We start from the raw sequence: 16899 nt of genomic DNA, 5'->3' as shown, positions 1-16899 counted from the left end.
AACTATTACTTGTGAAATTCAATACAGCTCTACCTCCATCCTCATGCAGTCTTTTCTTACCAAAAGGAACTTAGTTTAATTAGTGCAATCTTTTATATTAAGGTAAATATATTATAATAATAATAATATTCTTTATTGTACCCAATATAGTAAACAAAATAAAAAAAACATACAATTTACGACGATACAAAAGGCGGCCTTATCGCTAGCACAGCGATTTCTTCCAGGCAACCTTAGGGTGAGGAGTTAAAGAGGGGATATTATTTCAGGTTCAATGGGATATTAAAGTTTACCCGTATGTAATAATACATAGGCAAAACTGATATGTAAATAATTTAAGAATTCTAGACATGTAAAATTCAAACAGATTTTTAATTTTATTAGGCTCATTCCTACCAATTTACAATACATTACAGTTTGCTCTTAGTTGTTATGTTTTAGTATAATACCTATGAATATCATTAAAATACATTTATACTAGATATCTTTGTGTTATTAAGATAATTCAGTACGGTTTAGGACAAGTTTATCAATAGCATGTCAAAGATAAGTGTTTACTCGTTTAACTTAGCAATGCGTCAAAACTGAAGAAAATATGTTTGTGTTGTCTATCTCTGAATTTTAAAGCATATTCGAAGCTAGTGCCTTTCTAGTGCAAACACACCAGCTCTGGGTACAAAGCAAAATATTCTGACGGGATGATTTATAGGTTCAGCCTCCGATACGCAGCACCCGCGACCTACAAACTAAGGCAACCTTCACATTTTTCGACACTCCTTTGTTGGCACGTGGTGAGCGCCCCCTCGCGGCAGCGGCTGTCGTGTCATTGGTACCGATCATTAATCATTACTCAATACAACCATCAAACGGCGTCTAGTTGGCGGTTGCAGCGATGTTTGAAAGCATACCCGGAAAATATCTAACTCTTTGTAACGTTTGCTCAATAACATTCTCTGTACCCTTTAATATTAGTTTTTACGTTTTGAAAAAAGTAACTTTAAAGTAACTTTTAAAGTTTGAAATGTATGGGAAATACGTAAACAAATACAAAAACAGTCATTTTTGCCAAAACGTAAAAACTCTTACTAACGCTACTGTAGTCTTATGTTTCTACTATTCACTAACTATTGATGTTTACAGACTCTTGTTATTCATCCAAGATCAGCAATCAAAGACTCGTATTTCTTCATAATTTATTTATCATCTTCACCAATTTTCAAATTTAATACATTTTATCAATAGGTACAATACAATAATTTAAATGATCATGTAGCATACTTCCCTAGAGTTCTCATTTGAACTGGAATGAACGATAAACATATTTATATTTTATTAATTAGAAAGAAATAACACAACTAAATAAACAATATTGTACAAATAGAAAAGAACAGAAGGGTTCGTAAACATTAGGCAACTTCCTATTGCACGTAATAATTCACATTAAGCTTTACAAGAGGAAAGACATTACATTAGTCTAATTCGAAAATTATTTAATTATACTACGTCATTATATATACAAACAATAAATAAAGCAACGAGTGAACCAAAGAGGGAAATCGATAAGCTTTTCAAACACACTGAAGATTTCAATTAAAAAACTCAAATTGCGCAGTTTACTTAAGAATAAAATTTAACAAAATATCACAGTTGACCACGACATTTCTAATAAAAACAAAACGATAGGCCATGATTCAAAACGTGCCATTTGAATGGAAGGTGCTTGAGCGAAATTAAGAAAACAAAGAACACTTTAGGGAAGAAATAAAATTATTTACTCACTAAGTATATTAAGTACATTATACAAATACGACATTAAAGATTTATAGTACGCAATAGTCACATGTAATATTTAAATGGTATCGTTGGTGGATTCAAAAGTTCCTATTCATAAACATTCTAGGATATTTTAATATTAACTGTGAAACGTAAATGATAAATATTTGTTTGTTATTTACACCTAAGACAGGAACATAAAACAGTTCTTCGAGAAGAAGTTACTATACCGAATATATTAACTTTTGCCATACTTGCTAGTGACAAATCATTATTATTTACAATTAAGAAAAATCTACCTATTCACAGATCTAATGTTACTGAGCTTAAATTTTTTATCAAGTTCACAGCGCTTGTACAAGCCGTTACTAATTATAATAATATTTATTAGCCGTTATTCATTACTAAGTAGATAAAGTTATGACATAATTTAAGTAAAATTTATTTGAAACAGCTGTTTTTGCTTCGTTCTGTGCTTTTTGAAATTCTCCAAATTTACTTTATCCCTGTACAATTCCGAATTTGTTTCCGATTCGATGGCTAATAATTAATCATTTCAAATTACGTAGGATGTTTTGATTTTTACAGCGTTATTACATTAAACCTTTAAATAACTTGAATCTAAAACACATCTATCTTAAGATCTACGCAGCCATCACAATTTACACTATTAGTCATGAATTTGATTATCTTACAAATTTAGGAATAATATGCAGAACGAATTATAGCTTATGACTAGGTAAAATTCTTTCTACACGAGAGTTTAAACAACGCATTAACGTTTTAAAAGTACATAATAAAGTAATTGCAATACTTGATAGTACAATTTCTTTACTTGATTTTAACAAATTAGTCAAATTTTAGGTACCTAACGTAGGTTCTAACGCCTCGAATTTATATACCTAATAGATTTGTTACAAGTTTGGTCTTAAATTAACACTTCCATTTGTAGTCTCTTTTGTCCATTCAAATCACTCGCCGAAGCACTTGCACTCACTAACGCCACAGAAGTCACAACAACAAGTTCAACAAATTTGTCTATTGCACATAAATTTTTCGAGCAGCGAATAACTGATCCCAGTCTGGTTGCTGTAACGCGCGTCTTCGTCACAGACGACGTTACATACAACCTCGTCAGCGACGACCGACTGATTTATCTCAATGAATCAGTTATCCACTGTTCGAAAAATTCCACTGATCCTATGCAGAGAGATGGGCGAATTGACTGGGGTGAAGGTCGAACTGATAGGGATGGCCGTACGGGTTCATGTGGTAGGGCACTATGTTCATCGACGCCATCTTGTGCTCCTTCTTCCACTTCATGCGGCGGTTCTGGAACCAGATCTTGATCTGGCGCTCGGTGAGGCAGAGCGCGTGCGCGATCTCGATCCGTCTCCTCCGCGTCAGGTATCGGTTGAAGTGGAACTCCTTCTCCAGCTCGAGGGTCTGGTACCGCGTGTAGGAAGTCCGCTGACGCTTCGTCTCCCCGTTAGCGTTCACCGTACCTGAAAATAACAACGTGGACTATTAATACAATGTCTAACATATTTAATAGAACGAGTTATATTAAATGTGCTACTTCATTATGTATTATGTTGCGCGCAAAATACGAGGTGGGCTAATATTTAGAACTAAATGCCCGTTTGAGCGCCAATGAATAGTTGGCTCGATCGACTTCGTGCCTTGCTACGCTTGCTCGATTGTGATGTACAGCTTGCGGCAATGCGCACGATTCAAACAAGATTCCTAGTAGGAGTTAAAAAAGCGTTCTTTATCTTTTTTTCATTTTTTATGGGTATTTCTGTAGATACTCGTACCTACCTATATAGTTAGTATAAAACAACATGGTGTTTATTACGTATTGTTTTGGTACATAATACCTTTTCATACAAGTTGTTAAATAACAGCGAATAGTCCAAACTCTTCGTCAAGAGTACCTACAATACGGCACTGACAATAGTGATAGTTTAGTTAGTGTAGAAGAACATTAGTAAGCTAGTCAGTGAAGTGTGGAAGGTTGAAATGGCGTTTGTTGATATCAAAGAAGGGAGTGTCGGTGGTGCGAAGCGTCGATCGAGTCATGGGTTGCATGCCGCACCTGTCTCCGCGTGTCGCCGGCACGGCCCACCACTTGGTCCGGCTTGGACGGTCGCCAGTCAACTCTTGATCGATACGCGGCCCGTCTCGGCTATGTCTACCAAATTAAACTGTGCCATTTGTTATATTTCTTTAAGCAGCCTCGCTCCCTAATGGCTATTTCGTAGTACGCATCGGTTAACGCATCTGCTAATTGTATTATCATTGAAGCAAACATTGATTAAAACGTTGTAAAAAACTGAACAAAACATTAATACTCGAAACAATCGGCTAATACATAAAAAATAGCCGAAATGAATACAGCACACGCGCCTAATACTTTCCCTTATTCCGTTCAAGATGTCAAGCCCGCGTCGATAAAGATGTTTAAAAACCATAAATATTCGATGCCGTCCCAAGTACTACAAGTGAAGACACGGCAAAAACCCTTCGCGATTGAAATGTTAGTGACAGTCTGATGCACAAACAACTGATGGACAGCATTATTTTAACATAATCCTTGTAGAGATACAAAACGAATGGACGCAATACGAGGGCGTATGAATTTCAATGCGGATTCACGAATGTTTATTTAGATGAAACGCTTACATCAAGTTTGTAATTTGAATAAGATATTATTATTAGGAAGTGCAGATGATGGACGGTCGTTTGATATTATTTTTAAATGAACTGTAGTAACGATCGCACATTTTTCATTGAGTTTCTTTTTTTTTTTTTTTTTTTTTATAATATAAGAATAGCAGACGAGCATGCAGTCCACCTGATGTGGCTACTGCCGCCCATGGACATCTGTAATCAACCCCAGATAGGATTAGATATTCCTACCTGAGGTCGGCCACAGATGCGCCGCTACCCCTGAGGACTAAGCTGGAACGCCTCGGAAAAGTCTGTCTCCCTTACCACACCCTTCAAACCGGAACACAGCAGCGCCTAACACTGCTGTTATTAGGTAGAAATAGGTGTGGCGGTGGTGCCGCCGGAGTCGAACCACAAAGGGTTCTACCACCTTTAAAAATTATTGAGTTATATAAATTATTTTAAAATGTATTCACTTTTATTTTAACATACATTTGCGTTAAATAGGAAACGAATTCTTATTTAATTAAATTTGTGGATGAATATGAAGGGACCCTGTCTGGAAATTAGAAAATTTTAGCATCATTTTTTTTGTAAAAATGTAACTATTTATTCTCTTTTGTTTTTTTTTATTCTTACTATTTTTTTCTTGATTACAAAAAGTCTATGATTACCAAACAATAACATAATTTCCATACTCTCATCCTTGCCTAGTCAGTTCAAGACAGACGTAATGAATCGCTTTCTCAAGTGGCCGCTGTGAATTAGTCATTAGAGGAGCTGCTGAAAACTGCTGGCATAGGCCCAGTTACAGCCTGGATTGTATTAGTGTACAGCTGTTTCTTGCCTGGCTAACTGGTTAGGACCTACAAGAGTTTGTACGGATAAAAGTAGGAAGTTACGACACTATCTGTAGTAAAATTTCGTAGGTATAGTATTTTACACCGATTTTTTAGTGTAAGTAACAAAAAATATGATATTATACATTAAAATATTAAAAAATTAAAGAAAAAAATCACGACTAATCACGAATAATGTTAAGGAAAATATTTTTTCAGAACTTTTCGCGTTACACCAAAGTTTAGGTATTTTATGTTAACATTTTTCTATTTCAAATATTTTAGAATACGTAGGTGTATCACAGATAGACAGATAGACATAATCAATATTTTTTCATTTTATTGAATACTACTAGTTGACTTTTAATTGCATACAATTATTATGTAGTTGCGGTAGTAGGTATGTGCCGTAAGTTTCCTCATATGCAAAATAATTACATGCAATTATCTTGCCTGCATCATATGCGAAACTCTTTTTGCCTATACAATACATTGTTATATTCACACGTAGTGTACATAATAATCACGAAATATTTAGTTCCAAGCTATGGTTAAGGAGTATTCTTCAAAATCGTATAAAAAATTTCGGGAGTTGAATCTTAAAATTTTTCTTACAGCATCTCTCCCACCTATCGCTTTAGAGCTGCTTGTGTTATAATTAGAAGCAATTTAAGAGAAGCAATACATCTGTCTTTAAGATTAACTCGATGTACGATTTACACTAAGATCAGGATTGCATTTCGATTTGCTATTTTCAAAAAATACTGCGCAGGTAAAGCAATAGACCGTACGATGTGAAAAACAAAACTTTATTCTTATCGTATGTAATTCTAGGTCACAGGCCATTGATATTCCGTCTGCCTGAGTCTAGACATATTGCATGGTCGAATTTTAAACGAATGACTTTGCGTTACCTATGGATGAGACTTAAATTTGAAAACTAAAATAGCTAGTGTCTGGAAACGTTTTTCGTAAAACAGTTTCTTAGAGGAATGCTAAATTTGTTAGCTGTTTTTGACAAATTATCTCTTAATAATATTAAGAAATATTTTACTTTGTGTTCTTCTGATACAATGTAAATTATTTCTTTTTTTTCGTTTTTTTTTCTTATGGATTTTATACAGGTTTATAAACTGGCTTAACAATACAACAGTTCACAAGTTATTATATTTAACTGTAGGTATAATGAAAAAAATATACTTAAAATCCTGGTTGTTAAATTCGTTAATATATGCTATTTTTATAAATAAATTCGCACTTAGACTTGCATATCATATTCTTAAATTGCGTTAAAATATGTAAAGTAAATATTTATTTCCATTTATACGTTAGCATAATATATTTAATTAGCTAGTTAAAAGAAAAAAACTACCTACGGTCATTTAAATTAATTAAATTCCACCATAACGAAATAAACATGATTTCAAGAATAAAATTATACTGGGAATGCATAAATTATACAGATAGGTACATAACGTATCACTCAATGGCTTCCAATGGTAGGTACCTATTTTTAATCGTCCATGTCATTTCAGCTTCGTTCCCGGATAAAAGTGGACGTGAAAAATGATTATAGAAACTATTTGGAATATTTTTCTATCAAGCTCATATCTTTCCATCAACGTTGGTACTTAATAACGGTGCCTCTAGATATGCCAACATAAAAATGTTTAGCGATAAAACATCAAAGAGAACATGACTAATGATATCTAGATGAAAACAGAATACATGCAATAAAAGTGTCACATGTAGTTTTTATGGCTTTGACCAATATCAAGCACCACAGAACAGTTGAATAACAGAAGCATTGAGATAATGTGCTCTGTAGATCCGAATCGTCATTTGTCACGCTGTTTTAGAAATAGATTGTTTAATAATGTAGAAAAAAAGGTTTGGATTTAAAAATAACTGAGGTAACACTTGAAATTGTTATTATGGAAGGAAGGTGGCTGGATTATATTTCGTTTGTTTAAAACAATTAGTAGCTAAAGTCTACTAACAAAATCTTCCGAAAAATTGACTTTTTGACAGAAAATTCCATAAGTCTAATTTTATTGTTTCTTTCTATTTCTATTTTAATTTAAGCTTTCTTTTATATACAATCTTCAATATTAAAAAAATCGACGATGTATTTGTATAGGAGTATAACTTTTTTGTCTGTAATCATGTTTAGGATTGTAGTATACTCTATCTATAACTTTTTATATCCCAAGACCGATATACCTACAGAACTGATAAATATAGGTATGTATACCACACTACTGAATTATACAGAACAAAAAAATTATAGGCTTTCCGACAGGTTACCAAATGAGAAAGAGTTCTGAATTAAACGTTAGCAAAAGACATTTGTCAATAGTGAAGTGGGAATTTAAAAGTGTATAGCTACTTAATATATTTGAATTTTGTAACTTTACATAAACATCTATTCAGACCTGTTTTCATATTTTTAAAGGAGGTAATAAATACTAAATTTTGCAAAAAAAAATTAATTAAATTAAATGCCGCTTTTTTTTTGTTTTTTGGCTCGACTTGGTGGAGGCACTGCCGTGCCTCCAGATAATAACTTATTGTTTTGTATAGTTTACTCTTTTTTTCGGAGAGGAGACCCGTTCCCAGTAGTGAGACAGTAATGGATGAGTCATAAGGCAATTACATTTTTTCTTAACTAAGATTATAATCAGCTAGCATTTAATAGTTGAGTGTTTGAAATTACTGACGGTAGCTACCTGATAGCTGGAGCAGGAATATTTATTCTATACAACTGAAGTGGCATATTAACAAGTAGTAGGTATTTGTTTGTAGGGAGGAGGAATAAACATCATATAGATGATTCAACCTGAGGGCAACTAATGTTTTAGCGAACCGACCAAATTAGAACATGTTAACAATTAATGTATTGATTTTGTAATCTAATGAAAAATAAAATTTTGTATTATACTGTTTGTTTGCAGGTATACTGTTTGATTGAAATTTTCAAGTTAAGTAATAATCAAAATAGAGAGAATAAGGTTAGATTACATTATTTAATCTTGATAATGAAACCCCATGCTTAACATCTTGTACAACTAGACTTCAATAATTAAAAAAAATATATATGTATTGTATTGTTAAACTAATCAAAACAAATGACAAAAATATGTATCATGTCCATTTAGTGGAATTTATGTACAGTTTTACACTGATTCGCTACTTGCAAGTACTTACTCAATTGAGTATAATATGGAAGTGTCTTGTTAGCTACTCAAAGTAAGAAGTATATTGCGAATAAATCATCTTATAATAACACATGAGTAGGTACATATAAGATTTGTAAGGATTTAGTAGGGGCGCCCGCGCAAACCGATCGCTCATGGAATCATTTTAAAGATGCCTAATGAGTAAAGATGTCATTGTAATCGACTTTAGCCATTACAGAATCATCATGACGACCCGCGTGGCGGGGCGGTAACCATACCGGTCTGAGCAAAGGGTCCGGGTTCGATCCCCGGCCAGACAGATATCTAAATGATGAATTTAGATTTCTGTTTCTGGGTCTGGGTGTTTGCGTATTTGTCTATGTGTGTGTCAATGGCACCCACGACATGGGGATTGGGGAATCCTAGTGTGGGGCTGTGAGTGTAGAAAGCGTTTATTTATTTATTATCATCAACTCATTAGATAATTACTGCTAACCACAGTTAAAAAGGTTTAATTCTTAACTATACTATAAAACATATTACCCTACTGCTTGTCGATTGTTATCAAAGTTAAAGGTGTTTAATAGTTTAGAGAACTTCCACGCTTGCTGGTTTCCACATAATATTTTCCTTCATTGCATATAACTTTGAAAAATTGCGCGTTTGCGATTTCAACTATGGCTTCCAGCTTATAAGATCTATTTACGCCCATCATACAATTACTTATAATGTATTCATCTTCAAATCAAAAATTGTAAGTTTTACACGAATAACGTTAAGAATTTAAACATAACTCTACATAATTGTAACAACCAACGTAAATATTGTTATAGTTAGTTAATTTAACCACATATAATAATTACCAGCTATTTTTTCTTATACACAATAGAAATCTTCAAATACTGTGCAGTAAGTAGGTAGATGACAAAACACTACAAGGTTAGCAAAAAAATACAGAGGTAACAAACAAAATGTAAATTCAAATGCGTTTCAAACGTTTATTTCCTGGGATGACCAAAGATGCTCCGTAAAAACCTAGCTCAGAATACAAAACTAGTCTAGATCTGAATTTAAAAACCCGCTATTCATGATTGATGTGTCTGCTGTTGTGAATACTGCGGGATGACCTGTTTGACGATGCACCGACTGTTTATAATGGGCAGATGTTATACATATCGGTCCCATGGAAACACATTATTTTATATTCGATCCCGAATCACCATTTTTGGAGGAAATGTGAATATAACATCGCACATAGTAAAATATAATATGATAGCCTATGCGATCGCTACAGGGTTCCGAGTTTGATCCCCGTTGTGAAACCTGGATGATTAGTTAAGTTAGTTTTCCGTTCTGCATCTAATCTGGTCTGGGTGCTAGTGAAATTGTCTGTACCCATGACACCGACAAAACGGCGATCTACAGTATTCCCATAATATAAGTGTAGTGTGTTAATTAGATTGGTACAGATATAACTTAAACTTACCTATAAAGCCCTTTTTTTTACGTGCTAACCTAACCTAACATAACTCATATGCATTATTATTTCAATTAACTAAAAGGAAAACGTGCTAAGGAAACCTACGTAACTGAGAGTTCTAGGTAATATTCTCAAAGGTGTGTCTACCAACCAAGTTAACCAACAAGTCCACTAACTAGCACTGGACCAGCTTGGTTGACTACGGCTTTAACCACGCATCCTGCAAGAAATTCATTGAACTTTTGTGCTAGAAAATCACTGTTTTGCAATTGTTTTCTTAGAGACCTAATGCAACATACATTTAGTATTACATAATAACACGTTTAATAAGTCAACTGTAAGTTCAGTTAACGTCCGTAACCATATCGATTAATATTATTCGACCGAACCATATTAGTGTATGAAAAAATAAAAGTAGTGTTTTTCTTGCTTTTCTTACAGCTAGTTGGCACAGAAACAAGATTGCTTGATAAGGACTTTACTACTTGCTGCACAAACCTGCATAGTAATTATGTTTTGGAGTTACTATGAACTAGGTTTACTGTATGTATATAAGTGTCAATCGTAACGCATGTATGCATGTGTATTTTCATATTTTATTTCATTTAAAATTTATTTTCAAATTTACTTGAGGTACTTTCACGTCTTCATTATATGAAAAAAAAAATGGGTATAAGGATCCCGCACTTTATATCAAAGGTTCATGGAAGTAAAATTTTGGGCGAAATTCTTTTAATAATGAAAATGATCATTTTATACTATGATAAGAAATTATTTTAAAAAATCATTCTAAAATGAAGGGACACTTTTTTTTAAGAAATGTAATGTACTTAAATATTATATTCATAATTTCGTTTAAGTAGGTAAAATGTATGTTGTAGGTAAATAATCTACCAACACGTGTATCATAATTTTCATTTCAAGGTAAAATTCAGAGATATAAATCGCAAATTCGGCATCGATAATGTAATGCAAAATGCTTATGAGCTTATGTATATTTGTTTAAAATTTTCACCTGCGTCTCACAAGTAAGTGGATAGACTCTATGACGGGCGTAAGGTGGAATTCCAAGCCACTCTTCCTGTTTACTGCATCTGTTAAGACGGTAAAACCACCTATTTCAGACCTGTTTTTCTAGCCTTGATACTTCTGTTTTACAAATTCGCCTTTTTATTATTCCGGTATTGTGCAGTGTTCTCGCGTAAAATATATTTTGATATTAAAGGACACGTATTTCTACTTCCATTAATCAATCAAAATCAGAATTGTTGTCGACGATTACTTTTTTGTTTAAAAATCTGGAGGCACGGCAGTGCCTCCGCCAAGTCGAGCCAAAAGAAGCGGCACGGCCGTACCATCCTTTTCCCGAAGCAATTCGGCCCATTTTTGACCCCCTGTAACTTCGTTGCATATGAAGCTAGAAGCTTGAATTTTCAGGAGCCAAGCAAGCATTGTATAGAGACGGTGTATTACCAATTTCATTCAATTTGAACCAGTAGTTTAAGAATTACAAGTAGTCAAAGTTCGTAATTTTGTCACTCACTGACTGACCGATCATCAAAATGTTAAGGCACTTCTAGCAGACATAGAAGGTTAAGATTGAGAATACGATTAGTGTTTAGTATATAACTCATGGAAAAACTAAAATATTTTGCAATTTCTGTCCGGTTATCTAGATACACCAACTACATAAAATAACTTTGTATCCTATATAAGTATATAGGATTACAAAGTTACATTTGCAGTTAATGAATCTGTGTTCCTGTCCGCGAAATGTACGAGTAGTAGGGGAGCCCATGATGCTAAATGGGTAGAAACTCGAGCGTCGTTTGGACCTATACGATTGTATAGATTACACTTTAGTGAGTGAAGAAAAGTTTGTATGATATTTTTCGATTCACGGTGGGAATAGCTCCTAAAGGATTCGAAAGATGTAAAAAAATGAGTCACACGAACATACTCAAGGCGCAGCAGAAATTTCAAAATCCCCTCTTGGGCTCCCCTACTATTATTGGCGACGTCAATTGTTTTTATTCTCGAGACAAAAGAAGTTTTCAATTCCAACTTCAATTTAACTTCAATACAAATAATGGGTGAAGTGCGAATCGAACTCGTACACTGAGGGTTCCGTACCAAAAAACATGTGTTTTTTATATTTACTAATTGATATTATAGCAGCCATAGAATGCATTGTGAAAATGTCAACTATAACATCTATTACGGTTCAATAGATAAAGTGAAAAACGCCAAAAAATAGCAGGTCATTATATGTTTGTCCCTGTAGTTCCTGGACTAAAGTAGGGCTACGATATCCCCTGCCTGTTTGCCTGCCGGAGTTGGGCGTGGCAAGAGTGGGAGCTCGAACCGTCCTATATGTGTCCCCGGGAAGGACGGCGGTATGTGTGGTCGCATACTGTCGTGAACACCGGATAGTTTGGGAGGAGCGAAAACTGCTCCCAGGGCAGAGCTCGATCGGGGCATCGCGCTTGGAGGACTTCGGTTGCGTTCCGTCGGAGATTCCGGAGTTCTCCAACAAACATTGAGGACGGCCACCGGGGGGTTTTAGTGCGGTAAAAGTCCCACATAACCCTGCGTCACTTCCACGTCATCGGGTACCTTTTGAAGATTTCCTCCTCATAAAGAAAAAAAAAACTCCTTTATTTGAAAGCTTTTCTTTTTACTTTTAGTACTTGTTGTTAAAGTGGCCATAATTATACATATTCCGTAAAAAAATTAAGTTTCCATCTATTTAGGTTCCAGAAATAGAGCTCTATGTCAGACAGACAAACGGACAGCTTAGTAATAGGGTTCCGTTTTTACCCTTTAGGTACGGAACCCTAAAGAGTATATTAATATGATATCAAAAACATTCCGAATTTCTGACAAATGTCATGAGAATAAAACTATATGTTACGGCTAATGTGCCTAATCAGTTAAAACGCAGATTAACTTGCCCATTACCTAAAGTACAAAACGAAGATTGTATCAATTTTCACCCCTTGACGTCGTTTCGTGCATGCCATGATGCGTCGTCGTGTCATGAATTTACGACAAACATTGCATATTTTCAAGAAACAATATCGCTTTGCGGCACGATGTCGCTATGTGTCACGATACGTCGTTATGTCGTAAAAAGGCATATGTTTTAACCCTAAGAACAAGTCTGAAAAGATGTTTCGAATTTTACTACATAGTTAATCTGCATATTATTATCTTCTAGCTAATCTTGAGACTAACTAGTTAATGTGTATGCTAACGTATTCTGCAATCTAACGGTAACATACACAAAATACAATAACTGTCGTGATGTAAAGCAACTGTCACCGTATTATAAAATAATAATAAGTTTGTTTCCAAGGAAACAAATGTTTAGGCAAATTTCGGCCTTGTTGCGCTTAAATAAATGTCTGTATGAAAATAAGCTTACATATAAAGTTTTACAAAGTTCACAATGTAAAATCCTTAATAACTTTTAAACGGATTACCCTAATTACACAATTTCTTTTGCCCTATCCGTTTTAGACCTAAACCTACCAATTACTATTAAAGACAAACCAATATCTACACAAACAAAAAATCATGTTTTCAACTTACGTAATATTTGAAAAAAAATACACCCTCTATATTATTCCACTACCTCATAGTGTTGCTTATAAGGATCAAATTCTTGAAAGTAATGATAAATGAAAAAGTAAAGGAAAAGCCTCATTTTTAAGAAAATTCAAATTTTTTCATAATAATTTGGCAGTTAAGTTTCCGCCATTCATTAATTTAAACATTTCGCATATTAACAATTTCTTGGCCTTATGTTTTAAATCATTCGAAAGCGGACGTTTTGTTCCCCAAGAATTTATATTTTTGTATTCGATTTAGTTAAGGTTATTTTTAGGATCATTATAATAGATTTGTAAATTGCTATGCGTTTGTAACTTGCTATGCGTATGCGGAGTTTATATACAGATGTAAAGTTGACAATTTGCGAGAATGACTTTTTCGAGTCAAATCCGAGTGATTACTTAACAAAGAGATATTGAAAATCATATTCAACGTTATTACGAAGTTGTGAACAACAAAAAATAAGAATTTACTAATTAATCAGTTATCTATATTTATTAAAAAATAAATCCTCGGCGGGAACTTAGTTGCCAACCTATTACTTTCTCATACTAAGCCGTAAGTCATGGCCGTTATGGCCATCGAAGAATTAGTTGATTAACCAACAAATTCTTCAATGTTATGACTTATGTATAGTCCTAAAGAATTATACATAAGTCATATGTTATGTATAATCCTTAAGGATTAGTATGCCAAGGTATGAAAAATATGTATTTTCTTCAAAATTTTCCTTTTACTTTAATTTGTCACATAACATTACTTTCCAGAATTTTATCCTTATAAGCAACACTATCATATAGTGGAATAATATAGAGGGTGTATTTTTTTAAAACTGAACTCGTTCGATTCCCGGCTACGGAAAAATATATTTTAAAAAACTAATGATGCAGTTATAGTTTTTATCAAAATCGGCCTCGTAATCACTTTCAGCACTTTTCGCTAATCCTCATAGTTTCGGATTTGGCCCTCAAGGCCTATTTGAAAAATTCAACCTGTATAAGATGATATTGTTCGGTGAAAAATATGGTCTAGCTGAAAATATGTATTATTAATATACTTTGCAAATAATAATTTTAAAAATAACTACAGGTTGAATTCAGTAGACAAATACAGATTAATAATTTAAGTATGATTTCGTTATTGGTGAGTAAACTTACTGAAAAACGATTTACTGTTAATTTCCTGAAAAACGGTTGCACTATTAGTAACTCTATGGATAATATCATCGCAACTGGCCACAACGTACATGGTATACATTTTAAACAATTTGTCAAATCACCGATATGTAATTTGACAATGTCAAATAAATATTGGCATAGAAGACTAGCCCGTACTAATCTGGAATATATGCGAATTTTAAAGAATATTGTGACTCGTCTTGATGATGTAAACATTACGACGGATATGTCGACTAGTAAGAAACCATTTCCAAAACTCTGAACAGGAGCGCACGATGTACTGGAGATCGTACATACAGGTTTATGTGGTCCCATGGAAACTACTTCATTCAACGGTTCAAGGTACATGTTATTATTTATCGACGATTATACTCGAATGACACATGTTAATTTTCTCAAACATAAGAGTGAGACTTTACGAAATTGAAAAAATATAAAATTCGCGTTGAAAAGGCAACTAGCAAGTGGAACAAGTGTATGAGATCAGATGGTGGAACGAAGTTTTGTAATAGAGCTTACGATATTTTTTTGTCAACAAATGAAATTCTACATCAGAAAGCGATATATAGTATATACCACCAAACAGAATGGTATGGTTGAAAGAGCTAACAGAACTATTATCGAAAAAGCGAGAAGTCTATTATAAATTGAAGCGAATTTGAGCAAGAGCGTTAAATACTGAGATTTATATCAAAAACCGGAGTCCGACGAAGGCAGTGAAAGACTGCGTGCCACTACAAAAATGGTCTGGGAAACGAGTAGATGTTACCCATTTATGCTTATTTGGATGTGCAGCGTATACTCTTATACCAAACAGAAAAGACGAAAATTGGATGCAAAGTCAAAACCAATGATTTTTGTCGGATATTCATAAGAAGATATCGATTATTTAATACGAAGACACGTGAAATTACAATCAGTCGAGGTGTTAAGGTTTTAGACGATGTTTTTCCTGAGGATAACGGGAGTAATTCCAGTTGTTAAAATATTAACTTTTTAGATTTAATTTATCATGTTCGAATGAAAGAGATGATGAATGAAAAGAGTGCGTGACTGATGCTGGTGTTACAGGTGATATAGGTGTACGTGTGCCTGCGGTTACAGATACAAGTGATGTAAGTAATGTGACTAGTGCAAGATACAAGCTATGTATGTGCAGATACAAGTGATGTAAGTAATGTGACTAGGGATATGACGGATGTAAGCGAGTCTGAAGTAATGGAACGTGAATCTGTTGATATAAGTAATGATAGTAATAGGTTATCCTGTTAGAGAGAGGAAATAAACTGAATTGTACAACTTTATAATATGTGATTTACTTTCAGAGAGTGGTCCTGTAACGGCCTGATTGTAGGCCTGATCGTAATTTATGCTAAAATAAAATTAAACTTGAGTTCTTTTTGGCCATTCGCGTGATAGCATGCTTATAGATGACTGAGTGATTATTTGAGACCAAAAACAATGTATTTTAAAATTATTGCAAGCGTTTGGTGTGTCCATTTGTAAGTCCGTGACAACTTCAATGGAGGTTGATTTGAAATAAACAAAAGTTAACTCAGATAGTAACAGTAGTCTACCGTGTCAGAGTGTAGAGATTCAACTATTTAGCTAGTTCCACGAAAGAGTTATGTTTGCTAGTATTTATGTAGAGGATTGTTAAAGGTGGGTAATATAGATAAAGGGGGCGTATTGTAAGAACCTTTTTAATATAAATTGTAATCTTTATTACTGGTTGTGTATAAAATGATATTGTTCGATGACTCAAGATTAAAATAGAAATGAATAAAAACGTGGTCTAGTGGAAAATATGTTTTTTATTAATATACTCTTCAAATAGTAATTCTCACAATAACAAAAAAGAACGCTCATTGTCGTAAGACAGTGAGAGGGCTTTAAAAAAATCTGTTGTTGATATTCAAGTAATAGAAGGTCCCGGAAAGGAAAAAAAGTAGGCATACCTACAAAAAGGAATGAGATGCCATCAAAAACACTGCTTGTAAAAAAATCCAAGCCTCGCCATTCAGCTCTTCCACCGTAAAAAGTCGTGAGATCCATGCAATCCAAGTCACGCAGTCTCTACTTAAGAGACCTTCTGTCTTAAGATATTATCTCACTATCTAACCTAACAACATCTCATGGGACCATATCAATATTAAAAATAT

The 16899-nt window shown here is 33.9% G+C and overlaps 1 protein-coding gene across 1 annotated transcript in view; it reads right to left on the bottom strand.

The window, feature by feature from the left end:
- Nucleotides 1-1181: 1181 nt before the first annotated feature.
- The window catches only part of Scr (homeobox sex combs reduced), a 58783-nt gene continuing 43065 nt past the window's right edge, over nucleotides 1182-16899 (bottom strand). The window contains exon 3 of the mRNA XM_073073150.1: nucleotides 1182-3278. Within this exon, the coding sequence (XP_072929251.1) occupies nucleotides 2974-3278 (305 nt within the window). The 3' untranslated portion in view covers nucleotides 1182-2973. The remainder of the gene's footprint in view (nucleotides 3279-16899) is intronic.

The sequence above is a fragment of the Epargyreus clarus genome, unplaced genomic scaffold (genome assembly GCF_041222505.1).
Source record: "Epargyreus clarus isolate Ecla_fem2 unplaced genomic scaffold, WU_Ecla_fem_2.2 ptg000005l, whole genome shotgun sequence".
Classification (NCBI taxonomy): Eukaryota; Metazoa; Arthropoda; class Insecta; order Lepidoptera; family Hesperiidae; genus Epargyreus; species Epargyreus clarus.
Note: the sequence above shows the minus strand (reverse complement) of the source record. Positions and strands in the feature narration are given on the sequence as shown.